This window comes from Calypte anna, chromosome 5A, assembly GCF_003957555.1.
Source record: "Calypte anna isolate BGI_N300 chromosome 5A, bCalAnn1_v1.p, whole genome shotgun sequence".
Lineage (NCBI taxonomy): Eukaryota > Metazoa > Chordata > Aves > Apodiformes > Trochilidae > Calypte > Calypte anna.
Window position 1 is genome coordinate 29,382,224 of NC_044251.1, and position 27,484 is coordinate 29,409,707.

General features: G+C 36.6%; 1 protein-coding gene across 4 annotated transcripts in view; it reads left to right on the forward strand.

The window, feature by feature from the left end:
• Window positions 1-21,331, forward strand: part of VRK1 (VRK serine/threonine kinase 1) — a 35,000-nt gene extending 13,669 nt beyond the window's left edge. For 2 of the 4 annotated variants that reach the window (XM_030452079.1, XM_030452080.1), the window contains 8 exons: window positions 366-474; window positions 613-705; window positions 1,702-1,834; window positions 2,995-3,115; window positions 4,138-4,196; window positions 5,253-5,431; window positions 8,971-9,061; window positions 20,079-21,287. In XM_030452079.1, the coding sequence (XP_030307939.1) occupies window positions 366-474; window positions 613-705; window positions 1,702-1,834; window positions 2,995-3,115; window positions 4,138-4,196; window positions 5,253-5,431; window positions 8,971-9,061; window positions 20,079-20,161 (868 nt within the window). In that variant the 3' untranslated portion in view covers window positions 20,162-21,287. Of the gene's footprint in view, window positions 1-365; window positions 475-612; window positions 706-1,701; window positions 1,835-2,994; window positions 3,116-4,137; window positions 4,197-5,252; window positions 5,432-8,970; window positions 9,062-20,078 lie in introns of all 4 variants that reach the window. The other 2 variants (XM_030452078.1, XM_030452081.1) reach the window with 2 other exon arrangements.
• Window positions 21,332-27,484: the final 6,153 nt, after the last annotated feature.

Consider the following 27,484-nt stretch of genomic DNA (forward strand, 5'->3'; position numbering starts at 1 on the left):
GTAACCATGTTACATCACTTAGTAATTTCTAAAATAAAGATGTACTTCAAGTAATTGGTTTGGTTTTACCTATGGTTCATTAAAATATAGATATTCTCCTCTGTGGGTACTTGTTTTTGTATTGCATAACTACCAAGGTATAAAGAACAGTTCTTTTAATGAACTTTTGATTAACTGATGTAAAAAAAAAAATCATATGTGACATTAAAAAAGAAGTCAAGTATTTCCCTCAGACTTGTTTTCTGTATACTTTCAGTTAGCTTTTGAGAGAGATGTTTACAGTCAGTATTATGTACAGTTAACACACTGAGTACTTTACTAAATACAATTCAGTTACTTGGCTTTTTTTTTTCACTTTTATTTAGTTACAGATTTATGATAATGGACCGATTTGGCAGAGATCTTCAGAAGATGTTTGAAGAGAATGCAAAGCGATTTTCCCATAAAACTGTACTACAACTAGGCCTGAGAATAGTAAGTTTAAAAAATATTTTTACAATCTGTCTTCCCTGTGTTAATCTTTTGGCTAAATCACACTTTTGTGCTGAGTAAAGGTCCTCTGCTGGGTGGAGCTGGGTATTGCATTTATATGACTGTATTTTGTTTTGTTAGCTTGATATTCTGGAATACGTCCATGAGCATGAATATGTGCATGGAGACATTAAGGCCTCAAACCTTCTCCTGAGTTACAAGAACCCTAATCAGGTATTTCTGATGCATTTTATTCCTCATGTTTTAAACCTTCTATTTGACAACACATGGAAGCACTTTTAACCTGTGAAATCTAGCAGAAGCTCATTTTTAAGAATGTATTTGGTAGCATTATTTCTGCTTGACATTTATATCTAGTTAATATTCGATGATTTTTTAAAATGCATTTTTCTGGACAGTTATCAAATTGACTATTTGCCCCAAAATAATATTCTAGAGAAATTCTCAAGATTAAAAAAAAAAATTGACTCACAAATAGCTATGTGCAGGTGGAAGCTTAAAATTATATAGCACACTGGTAAATTATGTTTGCCTGTCTGCATTGTTCCTTCATTCTTTTATTCAGCAAATCCATCTGGTAAGTGTTCTATTACTTGGAAAGATTGGTCCTTAATGTGTTGATTGTTCCACTTGATTTACAGGATTTTTTCTTTTTTTTTTTTTTTTGCATTTTTAGGTCTCTTTACTATTCAAACCGTGTGTATTAGGCTTTCAGAATTATGTATGTCATCTTGTCCAAATATTTTAGCTCATTCAATAAGTAAATAACTTCAATTCTCTACACGTAAGTTGTGGTGTTAGTGAGAAGTTACGGTATGTAGCAGTGTTCAAATGGGGTGGCTGACTCTAAATAGAGAGTAGGACATTAGCTTATAACTCCGTGAACATTGCATCTTTTTTGTTGTGGTTGGTTTTGCATTTAATTTTACTGATGATAATTATTTTAGTGCACTAGTCCTCTGTATCAGCAAGAGAATAATTCCAGATCAGACTGCTGTATGTGAAACAAAAAACCTATCTGACAAATTTTCAAATCATATGTAGTAATAATCTCAATAAAGCACTGAGAAAGGACCATTTAAAGTCAAAAAGCTCACGGTTTTTAATACTTCTTAAGAAGTTCTGAGAATGATTGAGAGTTACATTTATTATTTGTGCATTTTTTGTACTTAGTTATTTAACCTTTGAATACTTTGTGGAAATTGCCAGGTGTACTTGGTGGATTATGGACTTGCTTACCGATACTGTCCTGAAGGAGTTCACAAAGTATATAAAGAAGATCCTAAAAGATGTCATGATGGAACTATTGAATATACCAGTATTGATGCACACAAGGGTGTGGGTAAGGATGACACTTTGTTCTCAGCAATAGGCATTTGTGCGTCCTTATAATTAATATGAAAGACTTCATTTGATTTTTTTCTTCTCTATAGATTATGCTGGCATTTGTCTTATTTTCCATTTACTAACTTTAACTTTGATATTAATTTATTGTAAGTTTCTTAAACGATTTATGAAGACTGTTAAAATGTTCAGTGTATTGTTTTTATTTAAATAAATTAAAATGGAATAATGCTTGAGAACTTGGTAGAAAACAGGTCTTGTTTTCAAGAGTTAAATAGTTTTTGTTATCAATGTGAACATTGTTCCTTCGTATTTGGCAAAAAAATGCACAGTATTCTTTATCTTGTTTTATATCTTAGTATTTAGAGGATTTTTTTTAACAAGACTATTTATGCTTATAGCTAACAAACAACAAAAGGCAACTAATGAGAAAAGGTTAAATATGGTTAAAGGTTTAAAAGACAGGTCTGCTTAAACATGGAGGTTTTTTAGTGAGAAACAATTTAGTTTTCTTCATTCTAAAATTTTGTTTTATTAGGCAAAGAAAGACGCACTGGAGTATGTCCTGCTAAAATTAAAACTGAACTTGAACAAAGATGACTTAATTTGCCCATTTATACTTGTAGACTGTGGTCAAGGTGCATGTGAGTTGGGGTTTTCTTGGCAAGGCTTATGGATCTGATCTCTTATTGTCCTCTGTTCAGTTTTGAGGCCACATAAAATATTTCATAACTGTGGAATATTTTTTTTCAGGCCCTGAGAATTTAGCACTCTTACCTTTTTATAGAAGAAGGGAAGTAAAAACTGTTTTGAACAGAAAGTCAATCACTTCAGTAACTTGCTCTATTTTTCCACATTCTGAGTACTTAAAAAGCTTCCCAAATTAGGATAACTGCAGCATGTCATGTCCTTGCATAGAAGAAAGAGATTGATAAAGGACTTGAAAATAAATTTATCCTTCTAAACGTGGGAACAATATTTTTTCCTTCCTTGCTTTCAAGCTAAAATAAAGCTAAAAGTAACAGATACAGTAGTATTACATTGTTAATATTGGCTCTTTATTGTCTTAATATATTTACAAATTTTAACTGTTGTTTAAACTGTGTGCTTTATTAGCTGCTCTTATGTTTCTTTTTTTATTTGTGTATATATATTTAGCACCATCAAGACGTGGTGATCTGGAGATCTTGGGTTACTGTATGATTCATTGGCTTAGTGGCCATCTACCATGGGAAGATAATTTGAAAGATCCAAATTTTGTCAGAGACTTAAAAATCAGGTGAAAAGCTACTTACTTCTTTAAAAAATTCTTTTGAAAAAATAGGAAAGAAAATGTCTTAGCTTAGAAATCTTTGTCCTTTCAGTATATTCCTTTTTGGTGAGTAGGCTGCTGTTTCGTATATCTGTTTCCCTTCCTCATATCTCATTTATCCTTACCTTGTAATTAAAATTTACCTGTACTGTTCTACTTTGTCTTCTTTTGCATGTGAGAGATGCTTAGTTACCAACCACAACTCTGTTGCTTTAGATTGCTGCTGTGATTAAGCCAAAAAACACTCTTATCAGTATGCAGGTAACCATTAGTCCTGCTTTACAGAAGAACTGAAGCATGGAGTATGGTTAGCCTTTATAGTACCATGCTCTGAAGTCAGTGGCAGTGCTGAGAGGTAAAGGTGAATCTTAAATGTTGTTAAGCATCATTTCAGCTAAAGAGCTACTAATGTGGCATTTTTAAATTTATTTTTTTTCCTTCTCCCTCACTATTCATCTTCTCACCACTCCTGCTCAACCCCTCTCTTGTCAGATATTTAATGTGAAGAAAGCTGTCCCAGCACAGCAGTTTGTCTCATTAGCAAGTATTTGTAATCTGTCTTACTTTACTCTTAATACTTCATCCTCCATCTATGTTACTGAAGCTCCCTGCCCTTCCCTTCAGTTACTGTTTTAGCAGGGAATCTGTTCTGAATTTCAGCTAAAGAAAGAGTCCTCTAGCAGGAGGAGAGATCGTTGGTATGTGCAAGTTTAAAATGAGCCAGTTCTTTGCCTTCAGTTTTCTATTTGCTTGCTTTTGATAGAATCAGAAACTGTTGAGCAAATCAACATGTCTCAGGTAGCTTGTCTGGCATGCTCTCAGATGTGCTATGCTCCTAAAAGTGGCTTTACTGTCATACCAAAGGTTTATCTGGTAGTGTCTTCTGTCTCTGAGTCAGGTACTGAGTTAGACCCAAATTAGATACTTAGGAACTTTATCAAAAGAAGACAAGGTTCAAAGTATCAATAGCTTTGACTGTTCTTTTTCAGATGTAGAGATAATGTTTCAGTTTTGATGGACAAATGCTTTCCTGAGAAAAATAAACCAGGTAAGGGCAGCTATTTTAAGTTAAAATACTTGGCTTTGTGCCATGTGGCAAGCATTCTCTAATGTCTTTTTCATTAAAAAAATATAATTCTACCACTCTTTCTGAGTGCCATCACCAAATTGTAGACAACTTCAGACAGCAGGTAGGAGCTATGAAATTTATATCTATGTGTGGCACGTTGAGTGTGCAAGGCAAGACTGCTTCTCTGAACTCAAATAAAAAGATCATTTCAGTTTCTGCAAGAATTGAGGAGCTGTCAGATTGTTGGCATCTTTTTTTTTCCTGAGAAGTGTATCTTAGGCATTGTACTCAAAATCTATTACTTCTTTAAGTCCCCCTTGTTTACTTAATTTGTACCTATTTTTCATCTTAATTTCATCGGCAACAACAAAGGGTCATGAATTAAGTTGTTGATTAGGAGAAGTTTAGACTGCTGCTTTTGACTAAAGACAGTATTAAATATTTCCAAATGTGAAATATGCAAATAGATTTTTCACAACAGAATTTTAGAAGGCTAGATTGCTTGCATTTGACACTGGCAATTTGCTGAATAGATTTCTCTTTTTTTTTTTTTTTAAACCCAGCTATTAGAAATACATTTTCTTGGGATCTTAAATATTTAGTTATTTCTGGGTGCTCTTGGTGATCAGAAGAGTTTTTTGTGTCAAGTGTGACTTTTCTGGGTTTTCAGTGGTCAGATGTTTATTTTTTAATATATGCTTCAGTCTTGAACTGATGGAGTTTTATCAACATTTTTAAATACAGACATAAGAAATATGTAAACAAGCATTTATTGGTGAAGATTGGCCTATTACATTTTTTTTTCTTCATTGCAAGGAACGTGTAAAAAACAGTGATGCTGTCATCACTGGGTAATGAACCTTGGTGTAATTTTTTTTCTAAAATGTGTTGTAGAAAAGTCATAATTATGAGTTTATAAATAACCATTTCAAAACATGGCATAAGTAGTGCATGCTTAATTTCTGACTCTTGTGGTTAAAGTGAATGATTAAAATGTTTTAAAAAAGAAATTAATTGGAAGTACTATTTCTTTAGATGAATTAGCCAAATATATGGAAAAGGTGAAGCTACTGAGCTATGAAGAGAAACCTGTTTATCAGCATTTCCGAGAAATACTTCTGCAAGGTCTTAAGGCCATTGGGCAAAAAGATGATGGAGTGCTTGACTGTGGCGTATCAGAGAATGGAGAATTGCAAACAAATCCTGTGCAAAAGGTTTTTATTTTAAAAATTCATCAGCTTTTAATGCATCATTTTCAACTAAATAAGAGTTAAGGTGATACTGGAAGTAGAGGTTGTAACTGCATCCAATAGAAAATAAGCAAATAGTGAAATGTTCTTTTGACTAAGTCCTACTCTTACTCATTACTTCTCTATTTTAACTTCACTAATTTTTATTAAAACCTAACAGAATGATTTTTATTGGTGTACTTTCATAAGAGATAATATATTGGATAACAGAATGTTTACATATAGTTGTAATGACATTTGAACAGATGAACATACAGTTAATGTACTTATTTTCCTTAAATTGGTAAAACTCCAGATGGGTCAAAATAGGTGTAACATAACAGAAGTCTAGCTTTTATTTCACATTTGTTTTCTTTCTGTGACTGAAGCTTAGTTTTAAGTACACATCTTTATGCAAAGTACTTGATTCTGGAATTCACATGTGGAATTCACTGTGAGCTAATATTTATGAGTTTTAACCATAGTGGTAGACTGGGGCTATTCTTTGAATTTAAGAAAAATTCATCTCTAGCTTTGGACTCCCATTTGAGTGCAGCATAAGAACTTTTTAAAACTTTGGGAAATCATATGTTAAACCAGTTTATAATAACAATTGAAAATAATCATGGAATCACTTATGTTGGAAAAGACCTTTAAGATCATCAGTTCCAACATAATGGAATAATAAGTATTATAATAAATGTACTGTAATAAATATTTTTCCGTGCTTCAAACTGCATTTTTAATTGTTTGTTTGCATTCATTATTAACAGGTGTGCAGTTTACTGGTTCCTTTATTATGCATTGGGAAACTGAGGATTATAATACAGGATAATAGTATAAGAATTTAATATTCTTACTGTCATAATCAATAGTGTGTTAAAGATGGGCAAAAAACCCCCCAAAAATATAAGTGTATAGGATTTAAATCATCTGAAGATGTATATCCAGCTCTTTTCTTACTACTTTTTGCATAGTAAATGTTACTTTGGATAAAATCATACAGCTGTGGTCTTTGAACTGGATATAAGGTCTGCCCAAAAGAAGAGATCCTTAGCATAAATTCTTCTGTTAAACCTATGGATTGACATGGCTTGAGACCTGTGTTTTAAAGGAAAAAAATAGGTTTATTTCTAATGATTGACTATTAGTTTTTTTTGTTCTGAATAAATTGGCCTGCTGCAGAGCTAGCATCTGTGACCTTTGTTGTCCTTTTCCAGAAGAGATGCCTGGTGCATATTTCCAATGGAATAAAACTTTAAAAATCTTATTTCTTTAGTCATTATTGGTCAAGAAAATTCCCAAAAGGTGGGATAATACTTTCCCATAGGTTCTTACTTACTAGAATAACTTATGACTTAGTTTTTACATTACATTTTGAATGTCTTTTGGCATACTTAATTTGGAAAAGAAAAATGAAGTTTGTCACCCACCCTTGAGAAGATGGTGACTTCTAATATAGAAGCTGTAGTGGTCTTTTGTTCACAACAGGTTTTAACACCTACTCTCCAGTTCTTTAAAGGCTTTCTTAAAACAGTGTTATTTTGTGCTCTGAAGTTATGCAATTTCATGTCTAGGAGACAATATTTCTAGCTTCTCTGTAAATAAATTCTTAGAATGCAGTATTCCCCTGTGCTTTCAGCTCATATTGCTAATTGAGCCATTATGTGCATTATATATTGGTTATGTGCATATAAGTATTGTTATTTTGGAATCTTGGGCATTCTGCAGTTCTGGTATGTGGCTAAAACTTGAATGTCTGCTATATTAAAAGTTAACATTTTATTTTCTATATCATGACTCAAATTTTGCCAGATGTATAAGTAAATGAAACACAGTCCACAGTTCTGCTGGAGTCTTTTGACAGTTTTTTTTTCCCTTTCCTTTTTTTTTATTTTATTTTACTTTTTAAATTTTTTTTTATAAAATCTGTAGTTACACATATGTTGGTTTGTATATGTGCTATTTTATAATCATTCCAGCAAAACAAGAAGCTAACAGTATCATGTACTGAAGGAAGTATCTGGAGCTCTTGACTAAAGTATTCAAGGCAAGGACCACGTTACCTTTGTTTAGTGCTGAAGAGTTGCTGGAAAGTATTGGAAAATAAACTGGAAAAATAGGAATCTTAGTGATTTGTGGTTCCTTCTAATGTTCAGCTTCAGATGCGCGGGTGTTGAGTTTTTCAGATGAATGCTGTCTGATTTCTACTACTATGTAATTCACTTGCATCAAGATTAAGAAACCACTTTTTATTAAATAAGGTTGGAATCAAGATAAATGTATTTTGCTTTTGTGTAGCATGTATTGGAAATCTGTTTTTCTGATGAGTGTTTAAAATGTTTTCTAGTACAATTGGGAGGAATGCATTATCTCATAGAAAAGCAGTGCAGTGCTGAAATAGTCCTCCTTAATTTTGGTCAGGATGAACAAAAGTGTCTGTGTTTATTCCTGCCTAATGCATCACAAATCTGCTGACATGCTAACCTTGGAGTCTTGGCTGGCAGTAATCAGGCCTGTGCACCGGCAGGAAAGATGTACCTAATGCACTCCATCAGTGCAGTTTGCATATGGAAGTTCTCACAGGGGAGCTGCCCTGTGCCAGCTGAGGGTTACCTGCCCACTGCAGTTATTGTATGTAATTATCGAACCAATCTGTTCAGCCCAGCAGGGTTTAGATGGTAATCATGAAGCAACACTTTGGAAAGGAAAGATGTAATGCACTCTCCCCTTCTCTCATGACCTGTGTGAAGTTGTAGCCACTTTTAAAGCTGTATTAGTGAAGCTCTCGTCTAACACAATTAAAAAAAATTTAAAAAGGAGATAAATTTCTCTAGTATTCATCAAAGTTATCATCTGTGTCTGAAGCAGGTACAGACCAACTCATCCTTACCAAAAATTATGTGTCTTCCTTAGGAATACTTTGCAATAGTAGGATTAATTGCCATACACAATTAATAATAGTTCTATTAATTTAGAGGTTTTAAGATAATGTACCTTGAATAGAGTTCAGATTTCCCAAGTACCTCTCTTTGGAACAGAATCCATAGTTGCTATTAGAAAAAAAATAATAATCTACCATCAGTGGGTGTTAGCTACTTCTAAGCTGTGCAAAGAAAACCTTAAGAAGCAAGGATCCAGATAAACTTGAATTTAATGGGGTGTAATTGCTTTTTAAAAAGCAATTAACATCAATTTGGGGTAAAATGTTTTTCTCTGTTACGATTTTTCAGATTGCTCTTTTTGAAACAGTTGTTCAATGTAAATAAAAAAAACAGGCTTTGATCATTAAAAATTGTTTTCCTACATTAAAATTTCAATTCTTAATGTGATCTGCAGATAGGGGAACTGAACTTTTAAAATGTCTGTTGCCTAGTACTAGTATTCTTGCATATGAATACATTTTCTCTACAAGTGTAGACATTTTATAATACATGAAGAAATATTGCTTAAAGTTGGGAAATACTCTGTGAGGATAAGGTGTTTTGTTCTTTGTGTGATCTTATTTTTCTTTTCTTCCTCAGAAAAAAAGGAAGGCAACAGCTGCATCCAGTGAGAGCACTGAAGCAGAAACAGAAGATACAGGAAGTCCGCAAAAAAAGAAACGTACTTCTAGTAAGTCAAAGGACTCTTCTCGTGTACTGGTGTCACAGGTTAACCCTGGCTAAGTGCCAAACTCCCACCCAGCCACTCGCTCTCCTTCCTCCTCACGGGGCAAGAGTGAAAAAATTTGAAATGAAAACTTGTGGGTCAATACAAAGATAGGGAGATTGTTTACTGTTGTTGGAAAAACAAGCTTAACTAGGGGAAAATTAATTAAATTCATTGCCAATTAAAATAAATTTAGTTAGTGACAAAGACAAATATTAAAACACCTTTCTTTTGCCTTCTCCCAAGCTCAGCTTCTTTACTCTAGACTCCTCTACCCCACTCCATGAGAGGTGCAGGGGGGCATGGAAGGGGAAGTGTGTTATGGTCAGTACATAGCATTTTCTCTCTGCCGCTCCTTTCTCTTCGTATCTTTCCCATGCTCTCTCTCATGGGCTACAGGCCTTCAGGAAAAAAATGTGTTTCAGTTCCCTCAGGAAATACCTGTCTGCTCCAATGAGAGCTCTCCCATGAATTGCAGGGGATATCTGCTCCACCCTGGGTCCTTCATGAGCTACAAGGGAATATCTGCTCTGGTCCTATTGAGTACTACCTCTGACTGTTTTTTTTCACCATCTCTCAAATGCTTTCACAAAGGTGCCAAAGCCAAGTTGGGCTCAGATTTGGCCTATGGTGAGTTTGTTCTGGAGCCAGCTGGGATGGGCTGTGTTGGGTGCAGGACAGCACTTGGCCTCTTTGCACAGAGGTTTCCTCAGTAGCCAACCCCAGGTTACCAAAACCCTACTATATGGCCACGTACCAAATACAACTGTTTACCTTTAGCAGTTCAAGTGCTTTTTATGTTGTTTTTGGGTTTGTTTTGTTTTGAGATTAACTGATATTTAAATTTCTGCCTAAGAAAGGTATACTGCAATTATATGCTACTTAAAGCTGATAAAATTGCTAGGTGATAAAAATTGGTGGTTGTACCCTGTTTTTTTGCCGTCATTCATTCTCTCATTTTCATTTTGTCCTGTTATGACCAATTCACTGGCAGAATATACTGTCTCCTCAGGACTTCCTCACCACAGTGTGTTTAAGCCAGGGGCAAGCAGTAACAGCTTCCAAAAGTGAGTCTATTTAAAGTCAAGGAAAGGAGCAGCTATTAAGACAGAAAATGCTGAAGCTACATCTCAGATAATTTAGCATAGTTTCAGATTTATCTGGAAAAAGTAATGGACAGATAAAGTAAGATTATTGTAAGTCCAAGTTCAGAAATCTTCTGTAGATATGTATAGGGTAAGCTTAGGGTGAGTGTCCAGCCAAACTTTTCTGGATCTAACCTTCTAACTGCTGCATGTAGATGACCTGAACTCAACTATTACAAAGATATATTCCCTAAGGAACTTTTGTCTCAGACTCTTTTTAAGTAAGAGACAAGATGTTGACTGTATTCAAGTAGTCTAAAAATAATGGAAGCAGTGACACTAGAGTCTACCACCCAATAAATCCACCTGTTTAAAAAAGTTTTTAAGGAGTATGGCAGGTTAGGAAAATGTAACATTTCAAAGACAGTAATAATATTGGCAAGTTATGGATTTACCCTGGTATATTTAACAACAAACAAATAGACTATTTATTATTAAGTAAATAAGTAATTAAGCTAATGTTATTCCAGAACGTGACACTAGTCTTCATTTTCAGCTGTTCACACTACAGAATTCTGGTCATTCAAATCCGTGATTATTTCTCTTGCTGGTTTAACTTTTGAATAGTTCACTTCAATATATGATGAATTTTCCAGTCTGTCGGTGGCTGAAAAAATGTTAATTAGATTATACTGCCTTTGAAGGAAACACAGTTATTTCATATGATGCTGACATTTATACATAGGTTTAGCATTTTAGGTTTTAAGATCTTACAACTATTTAATACAGTAAATATTTTCTGGTTGTGATTTGGTATGCATGAGTAGAATATATTTTAACTAAAAATATATGTTGCACTCCTTGTTTTCTGGGATTGTAGGTTGAAATTATTATTGATAGAGTTGAAAAAAAACTTGAGGAATTGCAGTCCAAGTGGTTAGCATCAGCTTTTTTAAATGCTAAGTTTTTTCAGGGAATGTGTTTGGTAGGCTGTATTTATTTTCAACGTCCAGTGGTTAAAATGAGTGATGGACATAAACTTAGATTTAAATCTCCTCTTGGCAATTAATTAGAATTAGAGGTGAAATAGTTCTAATTTCGCCTTTTTATACTACCCAATTTAATGAATATCAAGTGGGAGGAGTATATAAAATGATTTCAGGTGAAAAGTGAAACATGTACTTACTCATTTTGTTCTCTTCAGTTTTGGAATTAATAACGTTAGAACTTATTACATGATTCATAAACCTGTGTTGAAGGAAAGGGCAACGGTTTCATAATCCCATGATTATGATGTTTTTGAAAAAATGAAAATAGCTAATTATTACAGAAATGTTTAGAACTGTCTTTGCAAATCTGACTAGTTTTATGTTACCATGGATTTCAGAGAATCATAGGATCTGGTTGGAAAACACTTTTAAAATCATCAAGTCTAACCCTTAACATTGCTGACTCCACCATTAATCTACGTCTTCGAGTGTCACATCTGCAGGTCTTGTAAATACTTCCAGGGACACTGGAAATATTTAAAATCACTGGACCACTCCCTGGGAAGCCTGTTTCAGTGGCTGGCAAGTCTTTCAGTGAAGAAACTTTTCCTAATATCCAATCTAAACCTTCTGTGGCACAAATTGAAGCCATTTCTTCTTGTTTCCTCAAGTTTCTTGCAGCACCTGATACTTGACCCTGTTGAATCTCACACACTTGTCCTCAGCCTATCAACCCAACTTCACTAGATGCCTATGCTGAGCCTTTCTACCCTCAGGCAGGTCAATGCTCCCTTCCAACTTGGGGTCATCTACAAATTTACTGAAGCTTCACTTTCTACCCTTGTCCAGATCATTAATAAAGATATTAAAAAGAGTGGCCCCAGCACTGAGCCATGAGAAACACCATTTGTTGCTGGCTGCCAGCTGGATTTAACTCCATTCACCACAACTTTGGGCCCATCCACCCACCCAGCTTTTTACCCAGCAAAGCATACACTTGTTATGAGAAACCATAACTTCAAGAGAATGCTGCAGGAAATAGTGTCAAAGGCTTTACTAAAGTCTAGGTAGCCTTTCCCTTATCCACTTAGCAAGTCACCTTTTCACAGGTTTTTCAAGCAGAACCTGCCTTTCATAAACCCAGGCTGATTGAGGTGGATCACCTGGTTGTTCCACAAGTGCTGCATAGTGACACTCAAGGTGATCTGCTCCATAGCTTTCCCCAGAACTGAGGCCAGACTGACAGGCCTGTAGTTCCCCTAATCCTCCTTCTTGCCCTTCTTTTAGATTGTTGTCACATTTTCTAAGTTAGAAAATAAGGATCCCCTGGTTAGCCAGGACTGCTGATAGATGATGAAACTCGTCCCTTCTGGATGGGTTTCTGTGTGGCCTGCCCGAGGTCATCCTGCTTTGGCAGAGCAGTTGGACTTGATCATCTTCAGAGGTCCCTTCCAACCCTACCATTCTATAATTCTATCAGAAGTGGCTTGGTGAGCACTTCTGCCATCTCCCTCGCTACCCTTAGGTGGATCCCATCCAGCTCCATGGACTAGTGTGTGTCTCAGTGGTATGGCAGGTCTCTAACCATTTCACCTTGGATTATGGGGGCTCATATCTGCTCCTTGTCCCTGTCTTTTTTAGTCCAGGGGACTGGGTACCTGGAGATCAACTGGTCCTATCACTAAAGACTGAGGCAAAGAAGGCATTTGGTACCTTTTACTCATCTTTTGTCACTGTTTTTCCCCCCTGTATTTGATAAAGACTGGATATTCTCCTTAGCCCTCCTCTTGTTCTTAATGTATTTATAGAAACATTCTTCTTGGTTTTTACAGCAGTAGCCAGATTAGGTTCTAGTTGGCTCTTCTCATTTTCTTCCTTCATTGCCTAATGACCTGTGTTTCTCTGTTAAAGGATTAGTGCTGTGACTTTTTTTTCAGTCATAAAGTTTACAGTCCAGTAAAATGAACAACTTCTTGGTACTGCTTAATTGTAGAAATTGTAGAAATCCATGCAGCCTCTTGCTGTTCAGCTAATCGGCATTAACTGCATCTGACTTTGCAGTTTGTCTAATCCAGTTCAAAGGATTAGCCAGCCCAAAAGATCCAGGGTGCTCAGTGGCTACAGGGACTCTTCCAGTAATGAAATCTGCTACTGCTGAGGCTGAGGAGGCCCCAGGCTGGTCAGAGGAAGAAGAAAGAATGGCACTAAGAAAGGCATGGGATCTTAAAATTCTTGGAGCTTCTCTCTGCTCCCCCTGGTTGTAGCAGTTGCCACTTCAAATGAGTTCAGTAAAGGCCATCTCTTTTCATCATGTCAGCCATCAGTGTTTCTGGAGCTGTCAAGCAAGAGTGTTAGACTCTTTTTAGAAAGCAAAAGCCCTCAAGAAGCAGGCTGTGTTGTACTTCCAAAATAAAATGCACTAAATTTTGTGGTGTTCTTAAATTGTGTTTCTTTAAATTGTTTAATTAGCATGCTACCAGCTTCCTCTTTCTCTTTTTCTTCCATTTGTTTTTCCTGTGCTAACAAACTTTTTTTTTCGTAAAAGCTAGAATTTAAAGGGGTATCCTTTTTTAAGGTAATATGAATGATATTGAAATATTATACTGATCACTGTCTTCTACCAGGAAAAATGCCTTCAGGTATGATAGTGAAGTATACAGCCTTATAAGTGATGATAGTGTTAAAGCAGAATACCACATTTTGGCATACACTGTACATATCCATCAATACTTCTACAGGGGGGTACTGCATTACAGTAATAGGACTAATATGCTTATTTTTAATTACTTTGGAGGGAATAGGCAGCTAGTATAGGGAACTTTGGTGAAAATGGTAAACATGCTGCAAAAATAAAGAGTTTCATGAGAGTTTGTAAATAATCTGAGGTTCAAAGCTACTAGTAAGAGATAAAACCTCTAATACTGGCAGTTTTTTTAAGCTTGGGGTTGATGAAGCTTGGGTTATAGAAATACGGACTTTAAGAATTGATTTTTGTTTTTTTTAATCCTAGCCTTTTTTATTTTTATGTTGTGATTAAAAAAAAAAACAATTTTGAGGTTTATTAATTGGGACAGTGTAGAAAGAAATACTAGAATAGACATGACATTGGAAGTACTTTATTTTTAATGTGCTTTTTAAATAGTTAATACTGCTGGGGTAGGAACTGTGCCCGTCTGTATCACTGGATAGTGTCTAGCATAGTAAGGTCTTAACTGGGGCCTTTGGTTACTCTTTTACAGTACTTCATTATTACTTCATGTTGGAATAAATCTACATGTAGGCTCATTTTTCTGCTTAGAGAATTATTGGCCTTGTCATCCAGCAAATTCAGTGTTATGTTACATGAAATTGCCAGTATTAATGAAATTTCAGTTCTGTCATAAGGCTGTTCTTCTGTGGCACAACTGGATGTCCATACAGAAATGGTGATTAAGATCCATCTATGTGGAGAGTAGTCTGAGAAAATCTTTTCAAGAAACCACTTGAGAACTCTTCACCACATGGTCCAGGACTCCAGATTTGTTCACCTTTGTTTCTTAAAGAGATAAATATATAGCAAACTTGTTGTGTCTAAAATTACACACGTGTGCATGCATTAGACTTTTTGTTTGTTTGTTTGTTTTTTTCTTAAGAAAAGACACCTTGCCATGTCTGATCAATGTACTCAACTACACATGCTTCTTTTAAAAGCAAAAGATGTTAGTTGTGTTAATGATGTTTGATAGAAGTGTCCTTTAAGAGCTTCCACAGACAAGGCTGGAGTTCTTCAGGCATACAGAGAGTGGCATGTACTCAGTCTTTGTCAGGTGTATATTAAGCATATGCAAGTGATGCAGTTGCTAACCTCCAGCATGTCTACTACTGGGTGTTTTTCATTTACCAGATGTTTGCCTAGAGTCTAAAATCTGTATGTGGTTCTCTTTTCAAATATTCTAGCCTATCATGTAACCTAGAAGTCGTCATCTAAATCGTACTTCTCTGTAGCTGTGTTTTCATGTTCAGAATCTCACTGTCCTTATTTCTGTCAAAGCAAGCAATGCAATGGGAAACTTGTGATTCTGATGTCTTCTTATTTTTACCAAGTCATTTTATAGAAACTTTTATTTTTTTACTTAAGTACAGTTTTATTTCTCTTGCTAGTAAGACATATGTGTGTTTGTAAAACTGTTTATGTAGAAATGGAAAACGAGATGAGAAGGGACATCAAGAGGTGATCTGCTCCATTCAGCAGCCTAGGGACAGGCTTATCTATCTACATCTGTTGATCTTGGTACATACCAATATTTTCTCATAAAGCCTCTGATTAAGATTCTGAACATTCCTGGCCAACACCACTTTTAATACTTAACTACCCTTACTGCTAAATAGGGTTTAATAATTCAGAGGTTTGTGGGGTTTTTGATAGTTTTAGTACCTAATATGAATTTCTCTCCTTAGTTGTCCTGTCCACTGTGAACATGAAAATTGCTCTCATTTTACACAGCAATTATAAATTTATACGTATTTGATTAGTAAAAAGGGCTGCACCATCACATCTCTCCCTTTTTTCCTTTCTTCAGATAAAATAGTTAAATTTGGTTCCTTTTTTTGTTGTTGTAAGAGAACTAGAAACTATGATCCACCATCCTGATTTTATTTTTCTTGCATTAACTCAGAACTTTCAGCAAGGCAAGAGCCTGAAGACTTATACACAGTACTGCTTGGTTTCACTGTAAAGTTGCTGTATAGTACTGTTCACACACGGAGAGGTTCAGATATCACAGTCAACTTGTCTAATAATTCCTCTAGAGCCTGTGGGATTCTTTATGCCTCTGCTGAACTCTGTTCCAGTCTCAAAACAAGCTGTGCAGTGACACCATCTGGCTTATTTTTGCCTATATAATTCGTCCTCATTTAAATTGCAGTTTCAACCTAATTCAGTTTAATCTGCTTTATAAAAACCCTCTCCTTTGCTTTAATACCTTTGTTTGTGTCCTTATTCAGTGCTGCCCACACAGGACTTCTCCTCTTTTCAGAAACAGAATTGATATTTGTCCCACAAGAAAAGTTTGCAGGAAGGGGACAATATACATTATCAGGCTAACTAATTTTGAAAATGGACAAGCTTTTTGGTTCAGAAAACCTTTAATTCTCAAACAATGAAATAACTGCGCACTTTGAAGCTAAACATGGATTGAGATCAGTCATTCTGAGTTTAACATAGTTACTTTAATTAGATAGCTTAAGAGAGTATTTTGCTTCTTAAGTTTGAAATTATGAATAAAAGAATCATGAAGAGCATTTTTGTCCTTTTTTTTATGATTCACTTAGAGATTATACATGGTCACTGAAGTTTAAAAAATCCTTGAAAGTAACTCATTATTGCAGTGAAGATAAAGGCAAAATCAGAAGCAAGGTAGCTCTCTTATTTGGTGTTCCAACATGGGCAATTAGAAGTTAGGAATTAGTAAGCTTATTGCTTAGATTCTCTATTGTGAAATAATACAGTCCTGAAATACAAGCATGAAAATCTGGTATCTTGATTAGTTTTTCTTTATAAACAAACACCTGTATTATTTTACTACCTAAAGTAATAATTTTCATATTGACAGCATTTCTCATAGTAGAAAATTATTTTGACCTGCCTTTGCAGCATTTGATTTTACAGTCTATGATTGGATGGGAGGAAAATTTGGAGTTACTTCAGTCAAACCCAGCAAAGATTAATGAAAGGGAAAAAGATCAGGTTATTTTTTTTTTGTTGTTTGTTTTTTTTCCCTTGAAAAATGACCAAATGACAAAAGTAATTCTCTACTTTTTTGTTGCAATACAAAACTTCTAGGGATAACTCTCAGGAGGAGCTGGAGAAAGGAAAAACAGTACCTTTATGTGTGCAGATCATAGGATAACTTGGCCTACATACTACTAAGGCTCCTCTATTTGAAAAGCTAGAAGACACGTCTGTTCCTAGAATTCACATCTATAATAGCTGAGATATTTTGTGACTTCAGAAAGTAGAAACTTATTCTTGAAGATAAACCAGAAATTGACTGGGAGAAAAAAAAATTTACATAGTTACATTGCTGCTTTGGTTTATGATACCTTTTTTTATACTGCATTTTTTATACTTATACTGTATTTTTTAGCTCCCAGTTCTTGTTAAGGTAGCAGCATAGGTTTGATTTTTGCATAGCAGCTGGGGAGGTGATTGTGTTTTGTCAGAGCAGACTTTTCATTGATAACGCTGCTCTGTAACTAAGAGACTGCTATTGTTTTGGGGGTTATTAAAAGTGATTTATTAATCAAAGAAGCATTGCCTGACAAAAATCTATTTGTAGTTTTATGTTGAATACAGCAAATGGTTTTGGACAACAAAGGAGCAAGAATGATTTTTCATTCTCAGTTTAATTTTTGTATTTTTAATGTCAAATCAACATTTTAAGAGCAAACTAAGCTCTTATGTAAAATGTAAAATTAAGCATGAAAGCAAAAATGGTTGCAATACCTCTCTGCTTTTCTTGGTGAGGTTTAGGTTTTGAGTAGGCACAAGAGTGTTTTGGTTTGTTTTGCATTTTTTTCTGCCTCCTTGCTTTCCCCTGAATTTACTCATTGAGCTTGAGTGATCAGTGACTCATACTGCTCAAAAGCTGTTTTATGCAAGCAGCTTCTTTTGAGAGGACTTTCTTGAAACTTAGTCTTACCATTTTTTCTTTGTCAGTAATGCAGATGAAGGAGTTGACAGGAGCTTTAGAGTTATATAGTTTTACAAGCAAGAACTTCAGTAGTCATACTGACTTCAAGGAGGAAGTAATGACTTAAAAAAAACAACTAGAAAAAAATAATACTGTGACTAGCAGATGAAAATTGTTACTGTGTTTGTGAAAATGGTAGCAGTTTTAATTACATATAGTATTTTTTTCTTAAAGTACAGTTGAATGTGGTTCATGCAAGTGAGTTATGGTCTTGGGTTTTTTCCTGTTCCTTGCTACTGGGCAGGAAAGAATCAAAGTGCAGGGAGGTTTTTTGTTATTGCATTTAAGAGTGGTGTCTCTGAACAACCTGCCTGCCAGGTTTGTTAGGAATCTTAGTGAGATGACACTGTTAATAAAACAACTTTTTAAATAAAATACTGTCAAATAATAGCTTGAAATCTGTAGGTAAAACAGCATGGATAGATGAGCTGATTGAATAGCTGACAAACAAAAATCTTCCTCTTTTCTATCAGTTTTCCTTCCACCTCCCCTTGTGTAAGCTTCATTCAGAACACTAAGCTGCTGCAACTCACTAAACTATGAGAATACCAGACCCAAAAAAGTTCTTTTCCAGGTTACAAAGCTGAATCTGAAAGCTACAGGTCCAAAGAGCATCAGAAATTACTTACAAAATCAAAGATTCATTCTGGTTGAAAAAAACCTTTAAGATCAAGTCCAACCACTAACCTAACTACCGTGTCCTGAGCTGAACCATATTCCTAAGCACCACATCTATACAGTTTTTAAACACCTCCAGAGATGCTGATTCAACCATCTCCTAGGGCAGCCTATTCCAGTGTTTAATAACCCTTTCAATGAAGAAGTTTCTTCTAGTATCTAATCTAAACTTCCCCTGGTGCAACTTCAAGCCATTTCTTCTTCTCCTGCTGCTTGTTACTAGGGATAAGAGACCAACACTCCCCCTGCTACAACCTTCTTTCAGGTAGTTGTAGAGAGTGATAAGGTCTCCCCTCAGCCTCTTTTTTGACAGACTGAACAGCCCCAGTTCCCTCAGATGCTCCTCATAAAATTGTTCTACAGACCCTTTCACAGGCTTTGTTGCCTTTCTCTGGACTCTCTCTAGCACCTCAATGTCCTTCTTGTAGAGAGGGGCCCAAAACTAAATGCAGTACTTGAGGTGTGATCTCAACAATGCCAAGTATAGGGGGATAATCACTGTCCTAGTCCTGCTGGCCACACTATTTCTGATACAAGCCAGGCTTGCATCAGAGTGGCTTGTTTTCCAGCCACTCTTCAGTCATGCTTGTAGAGTTGCATGGGGTTGTTGTGGCCTAAGTGCATGACCTAATGCTTAGCCTTATTAAATCTCATCAAGTTGGCCTCAGCCCATCGATCCAGCCTGATCAGATCCCTCTGCAGAACCTTCCTTTCCTCAGACAGATCAACACTTCCTCCCAGCTTTGTGTCATCTGCTAACTTACTGGAGGAACGCTTGCTACCCTCATCCAGATCATTGATAAAGGTATTAAAGAGAACTGGCCCCAACACTGAGCCCTGGGGAACACCACTTGTGACCGTCTCCCAGCTGGATTTAACTCCATTCACCACAACTCTTTGGCCTGGCAATCCAAAGTTCTACTCACTCAAGAAAATGTCTGTCTGTGCCTATGTAGCCAGTTTCTCCATGAGAAACAGTGTCAAAGACTTTACTAAGACAACTCACCTAAGGTCCATGTAAATAACATCCATGGCCTTTCCCCTCCACTAAATGGATCACTTTGTCATAGAAGGAGATTAGGCTCATCAAGCAGGACCTGCTGTTCATAAACCCATGCTGACTGGGCCCATTGACTGGTTGTCCTGCATGTAACAACAGAAGGGATCATAGAACTGAAAGTTGGTGCAGGGGAAGGACTGGTTTAAGATTTGAAGGTCACTTTCTTCATCTTTTGATAGAGGTGAGCTATTAAATTGGCTTGACTGCATATAATAGTACTGTTGAATTGAGCAGTTTGTTTTTCAGGAGAAAACTGATGCTCAGGAATTGTGGTGAATTCTACTGAGTCTCTATCATGTGTCCCCTCATGCCCCCAGTCAAAATTGATGACTTGAGTCAATCTGTCTATCCCCTTAAAGACTACAAGTGTTTTCCCATGATTTGTCTCTGTTATTTTATCTTATAGGAAGTCTTGTCTTTTTATTGTTTGAATTGCAGATGCAGTAGCCACCAGAACCCGGAAGGTGACATCACCAAAAGCCAAGAGAAGCACAGCAACCAGAAGGAGAGTTCAGAAGTAAATAACAAACTAAATTGCTCTTCGGTTCATCCTGGGTTTTTTTAAGTTACTGTAGCACTGGAATCTTTTTCCGTTTTAAATGATGAATCTTGTAAAAATATGGACTGCTGTTTGTACCTGGTTTTGAAGAATAAATGTTTTCTTAAAATATTTGCATAATTTATGCATACTTTAATACTAAAGGAAAATTTTTGTAACTTTGAAGTGAGAATGCGTTTTTGTTCTTTATATACACAAATTTATGTCATAAAGGCAGACTAAAATAAAGTGTTTTTTCTGCTTTATAATGTAGAAATAAGGCTTTGTTTACTTATAGGTACTTTTTAAAGCAATAGCAGTGTTGCATCCAATTTCTTCTAATTCTGAGTAAAGTCTTACTAGAGGCCACTTAGATGTACTCTGAGAATGAAGTCTGAAACAGCAGAGACATCTGTTAAATATTTCTCAAGTGTTTGAATTAAAGCAAATGTAAGACAGAAATCACATCCTGCCATTCTAGTTTGCTTCAAGTGTGTTTAAACAATTTTGCAGTACAGGTAGTGAATTGTAGTTATTTTTTGCATAGTATTTATGTTTGTATCACTTTTCCAATTACTCAGAATTTCAAGCATAGGAAGCTGGGCAAAAAAAGAACCAACCAGTTCATGCCTGCTTTCAACCTCCTCTCTCAGGTTTTCTTTTTTTTAATAGTGAAAAGGCTAGAAAAGTTACCATTATGAACTACTTTTTGAAATATCTAATTCCTTCAAATGTTTGGCTCATGTGCTTCTCAAAATAATGGTTTACCTTTTCTTAATAGAGAAGCGTGTAAGTACTGCCTTGCTTGCTTTTGAGTCTTCAGAACTGTAAGTAAAAAAAATGCACTGTGTAATTTCAATGTAAAATACCGCTGCTTTTCATTTAGATCTTGCAAAAATACATATATTTAGGGCATGAACATAATTCTTATCAGGGAGACTGCTTTATGAAGTTTGTCAAACCAAAATGAATCCATATGAATCGGTGGGTAATGTATTTGTGTGGATGTCCAGTCTGCTTGCTTGGTTTTGTAATGTTTGAGTAGCTACTCACTGAAATAAACTGTTGTAGCATAAAATGTGGAATGAATGATAAGATTATGTATTGAAAACAAGGGAATCCATTGTTTTGAAATAAAACTGGAATAACATATTTAAAAGTTCTAGTGCCATCTCACCTCTGTCCTGATTTGTATACACACTCATTTCCCTCAGTATTAACAAAGTGTAATCATAGCATTCTCTTTGTTTCAGACTGCAAAAGCCAGTCTCTTATTTAAGACTTTTCAAGCCAAGCATAATTTTAATGATTTCATTTAGTGATTTTCTTCAAAAAGTATGCTACACTGTTCTGGAGAGGTATTGTCAAGAAAGCATAGTGGTTTTTTGCTTGTCTTGCATACTGAAAGCTAATGTCATTCTTTTGTAGTTTAGTTGTTTGACATTTTATTTTTTGCAGTAAGTTATTTACTAGCAAACTTCTTTTCTTTACTCCAAGTTTTCAAAGAGCATGTTTTCTTTTGACACTACCAGATTGACGTTTCCATTTATTTGAAAAGGATGTTTTGAGGTACAAATTTCATAAGCCACCCCTACCTTTTCCCACTCCAAAAATGTCCTGGAAAAAATTTTTACCAGCCAGTGTTCTGTAATAACAAAAAAGTGCTTTCCATTCTAGGTGACTTGTTTCAGAGCTTGTCTCTGCTCACAGGAGACTGTGCAAGACTCCAGTCTTCACTTGCAGGAATGTCTGGCTCGCTGTAAACTGCAGGGATCTTTAAAGTGTGGGATGCTCAGGATGAGCCAAGTGGAAGGCTGTGCTCATACCTGCAGTGCTGCTGTATGTATTGCATACAGTGTGTACTTGCACATATGTGTTTATGCTGTTTTGCAAAACAGTGATGTGGAAATACACCCCTTCATGCGAGACGGAGGACAGAGTTGTTTTTTGTTGACATCCCCATTTGAAAGTAAAGCCCCTAACACAAAGGAAGCAAGCTGCCTTTAGACTGCATTTACTGCTCTTGATGACTCCAGTTGTGTGTAAATATTAGAAAACAGCAGGGTCCTGCATTCCAAGAATCACTTGAGCAGTGCCATGAAGACAAGTGTCCTTACTGGTATTGTAGTCATACTCCCAAGCTCTCCTGCTGTTTCTAATCTGTGTGCACAGCCGTGAAAAAACTGGACTGACATTTACAGGCACAGCAGGGAGACACTTGAGTAGGGAATGTTAAAGACTCCGCTACCTATGTTTCAAAGTGGCCACCGTACATGATAAATCTTCACAGGAGAACAAGTCGGCACTTCAGCTGATGGTGTAATGAGGGTATTGATAATGAAGCACAGAATGCTTCTTTCAGTGCTTGAACATTTTGCAGACAGATTGTTTAGGTTTTTCCCCCTAATCTAAAATATCGAGAGAGAATCTAATTCGGGATGAATACAGGGTATTTTTTTAGACAGTGCTGATTTGATAATTTTTACAGAATTATTTCCCAGTAAGTTAAAATAAAATAATAACAATTCCTGATGTCTGTTGCTGCTAGCATTAAAAAGGGGGTCACTTGCTTTGCTGAGTAGTTTGACAGACTTTACTCACTGTTTTGTCCCAGTGAGTTGCCAGATTTGGGATGCCATAATACCAGTAATGCAATTAGGTTTTCTGCATGTTGTCTGGTTGACTTCTCAGTTAAGAGTTTCTTTCCCTTTGGGAATAAGACGAGACAGACTGTCATTTGCTATTACTAATTCTGCTTAGCATTATCACTGGAGCTTTTTCGTAATTAGCTATCTTAGTTGGCTCTTAAATTTTAATAGCCAATTGAAGCTACATTTTAGCCAAGTTCCATATCTAAATTGCATTCAGTCCATTAACAAAGTTGGTTAAAAGGCTATTAAAACAAAAGCCAATATATGGTGGTTAGCACTTACATGTTTGCAGCCGTAGCAGCACCAGCCTCCAATGAATATTCTCAAGAAATTGCACTTCCTTCCAGCAAAGGAAGTGCACAAAGAACAACCTAAGTTTGTTTTGGGAACAAAGGCTGGTTATGCAGAATACTCATAGAAAAAAATAAAATTGAAGTGTGTCTTTTCTGGAAGAAGGTGGTAGAGATTGAGGGAAGATGCAGAAGGGGGCAATTAATGGTTCTGCTCAGATTTGACAGGTTCTGGAAAAGCCAAATAAATGAAGTGATGTTTTTCTCCATTTCAACTGATCAAAATTATTAGCAAAACCATCTGAAGCACCTTCTGGTGGAATTGTCATCTTGCTGAGTTTAGTTTGTAAAACATCCTGCCAGACATTAAAAAAACTGTAAGCATGCCAGCACATAGGCTCAGAGCACTGCTACTCTAATTGATAGACCCTATAATTTTCTTTTTCACTAAAGCCCATGGCTGGATACCTCAGCCTCCTGAGTAATTTAATGTAGCATCAGTCTGAATTTTTTATCCCTAGTAGCACTTGTTTAAATTAGTTTTTTCTCCTCTTTTCTTTCTTAAGGTATATACAGGAGATTAACAGCCTTTGGATCTTCAGATGACAAATAATGGCTTTCTCAGACTTCTCTGCTTTTTTTCTTTTGTTTTTTTGGGGTTTTTTTTGTTTGTTTTTGGTTTTTTTCTTTAAGGCATTGTTGTGAAGGCATTGCATATTAATACAATTTTAATAGACAGTCTACCAATTGCTGATGAGTTGCTTCAAGGATGGCTTGCAGTGCCCTGTGTGGGTGATGATAGGTAAGTATTAGTAGCTTCATTGTAGAAGGTGTGACACAAACCCCAGATTTATGTCTGAATAACTGTACATATATGTATACGCTATCTAAATCAGCATTTCCATAGTTTCATTGTCAAACAAGACTTAGAGCTGGTGATCATTGAACATAGGTTGGGTCCTGTTGTTTGTAGCTGAACTGCAACATTGAACTGCTTGGAAAAGCTCTATGGCATTAAGTGCCAGGTCCTTTGCATCCTGTGTTGTTTTGGGGGTGCTGAGCTTTTTACAGTGATGCAGTACTCAAAGGAAGAAGAAATCTATTACCTGTCCAAGAACTGATTTTCATTATGTCCTTTGTCATAGAGCAGGGAGAAAGCAGGTGTGGTGGTATCAACTTATTTAGAAATTTCTGGAATTCTACTTGGGATCTCATGGATACCTTTATGCAACTAAATGCGTTTTAGTTTTCTCCTGTGATATTTTCAAGAATGAGCAGCTGAATATTTAGAAAGGTGATTTACTCATTTTTTCTTGCTTTCACCTTTATGAATGACACCCCTGTAACAACAGTTTTGTTTGTTTTTTGTTTTTTTTTCTTACAGAATGACAGAATGGTTTGGGTTGGAAAGGACATCAACCATCTAGTTCCAGCCCTCATGCATGGGCAGGAACACCCACTACACAGCGTTGCTCAAAGCCCATCCAACCTGGCTTTCAACACCCCAGGGAGAGGACATGCACAACTTCCCTGGGCAACCTGTTCTGGTGTCTCACCACTCACAGTCAAAGATTTTCTCCTAATAGCTAACCTAAATCTACCCTCTTTCAGCTTAAAACTGTTACCCCTCTTCCTATCACTCCTTGCCCTTGTGAAAAGTTCTTCAGCCTTTTTGAAGGCCTCTTTCAGATACTGAAAGGCTGCTGTAAGGTCCTCCTGGGGCCTTCTCTTCTCCAAGCTGAACAGCCCCAACTCTCTCCACCTGTCTTCACAGGAGAGGTAACCAACTTCTGATCATCTTGTGGCTCTCTGCTGGATTCTGTCCAACAGCTCCATGTCCTTTTTGTGTTGAGGTCTCAAGAACTGGACATAGTACTCCAGTCTTGTGGGAGGAGAGTAGAGGGTCAGCATCACCATCCTTGACTGGCTAGCCATGCTTCTTTTGATGCAGCCCAGGATATAGTTGGCTTTCTGGGCTGCAAACAGACATTGCTGGCTCATGTTGAGCTTCTCATCAGCCAACAACTTCAAGCCCTCCTCAGGGGTTTTCTCAGTTCATTCTCTGCCCAACCTGTATTTGTTCTTGGGATTGCCTAAACCCATGTGCAGGATCTTGCATTTGGCCTTTTTGAAGTTCATGCATTTTGCATGACCCCTGACAGGCATCTCAAGCCTGTCAAGGTTCCTCTGGGTGGCCTCCCTTCCTTTCAATGTGTCTACCACAACACACAGCTTGGTGTTTTTTGGCAAACTTGTTGAGTGTCCACTCAATCCTTCTGCCATTTCTTCAGCAAAGGTGTTAAACAGTGCCAGTCCTAATAAAGACCCCCGAGGAAGGCCACTCATCACTGATGTCAGTTTGGACCACAGCTCTTTGAGTGTGACCAGCCATCCAATTCCTTATCCACCAAGTGTTTCATCCATCAAGTCCATGTCTTTCCAATTTAGAGACAGGAATGTTGTGCGGGACAGTGTCAAACGCTTTGCACAGAGCCAAGTAGGTGACATCAGAAGCTAATCCTTTAGCTACCAACACTGTAACCCCATCATAGAAGGCCACTGAATTTATGAGGTGACATTTGCCCTTAGTGAAGCTATTTTGACCATCACCAAACACCTCCTTATTTTCATGTTCCTTAGCAGAGTTTCCAGGAGGATTTGCTCCAGGGTCTTACTGGGCACAGAGGTAATACTGACTGGCCTATAGTAACCTGGGTTTTTTATTTTCCTTTTTAAAAAGAATTATGTTCCCCTTTTCTTTTCAGTGGATGCTTCACTGGGCTGTCATGACTACTCAAATATGATGGACAGTGGCTTAACAACTTAATCTGCCAGTTCCCTCAGGACCTGCAGATACATCTCATCAGGGCCCATGGAACTGTGCACCTTCAGATTTCATAGGTGGTTTAGAGCCTGATCTGTATCTACTGAGGGTGGTTCTTCACTGTCTCGGTCCCTGCCTTTGCCTTCTGTGATTTGGGCAATGTGGCTTGAGTACTTGTCAGTGAAAACTGAGGCAAAAAAAGTCATTCAGTATCTCAGCTTCCTCCATATGTCAAGTAATCAGGTTTCTGGTTTCCTTCCAGAGAGAGCTTACATTTTCCCTAGTCTACCTTTTTCTCCTGAAAGGATTTATAGAAAAGGGAATATACTGCTTTTGTGAATTGAGTTTTGCCTGGGTGCAGAATAAGCCAGACAGCTCAGAAAAATGCAGCAGCTCTAATTGGATGCTACAGACTTAACTTTCTCTACACTGACATGCTATGTGTTTAAACATGAAGTCACCAGCAGTATTGCACTTGAACATCTTTCTAGTGGCCTGTGTTCCATCTTATTCCAACCAAAACAGACTGGAGCATATCCTGCCAGTGCAGGCTTCTTTACCAGTTTTCAATGCCCTTGAATTTAGGTCTACTGTATAATAATACCTCAAATATTTTCAAAGGAATCTCAAGCTCTGCAACTACCTAAGCTGCTAACAATTGAATCCTGACAGCACTTTCCTCACCATCGTGAATACTGCAACCAGCCAAAACTGAGATTTGGCATTTTCTCAGGTATACTCTAATGGGTAAAAAGTTGTGGAGAAATTGTCATTTGATGGGAGAAAGATTGCCTCCTGTATTTCTACCCCTTGTCTTGGAAGGTCAGCTTCCCAACCCTGCAGATCTTAGCTAATGTGATGTGGCTTTTTCATAAATATACTCAAAAGAAAAATGATGAGAACACAATGAGACAGCTGAGAAGTACAGTAGAAGTGAAAAGAAAATATACATTTTTATGAACTTTCATGAACTAACTCCTTTTGCCAGAGCACTCCAGACAGGAAGAAGCTGGCACAGGGGTAATCCGCATCTGCAGCTTCTGAGAGAAGAAAAATGCTTCTTTGGCAAATAGAGCAAGAAACCTAGGAAATTAAGGATTAATATGTTCATTTTCACAGAAGCAGTGAGAACATAATAACATGAAATACAACCAAGGAGGATGCATTTAGAAGACAAAAGAGCCCTGGAAGGGAAGGCACTTAGCTTTGTTCAGAATGCAAACTATAACATGCAGTTCTGGGAATTGGTGAATTGCACAGCTGAATGTTAAAAGAAATTACTTCTTACCACAAGAAATACACAATCTGTGCCTTGAAAACCTGAAGGTACTTTCCTTTTCCTTTCTGCCAGGAGAGGAGTGGAACTCTGGATCTACTTGAAAGTAAGTAACCCTCCAGCTAATTTTGTCTATCTGCTGCTAAAACTGGACAAAAATAGTTTACTAATAAACTGAATTCCTTTCTGAAAACAGATATATCTATGAAAAATGAAAGTGTCTTTATTCTTATATTCTCACTAATCTCTCATTATGGAACGGTTT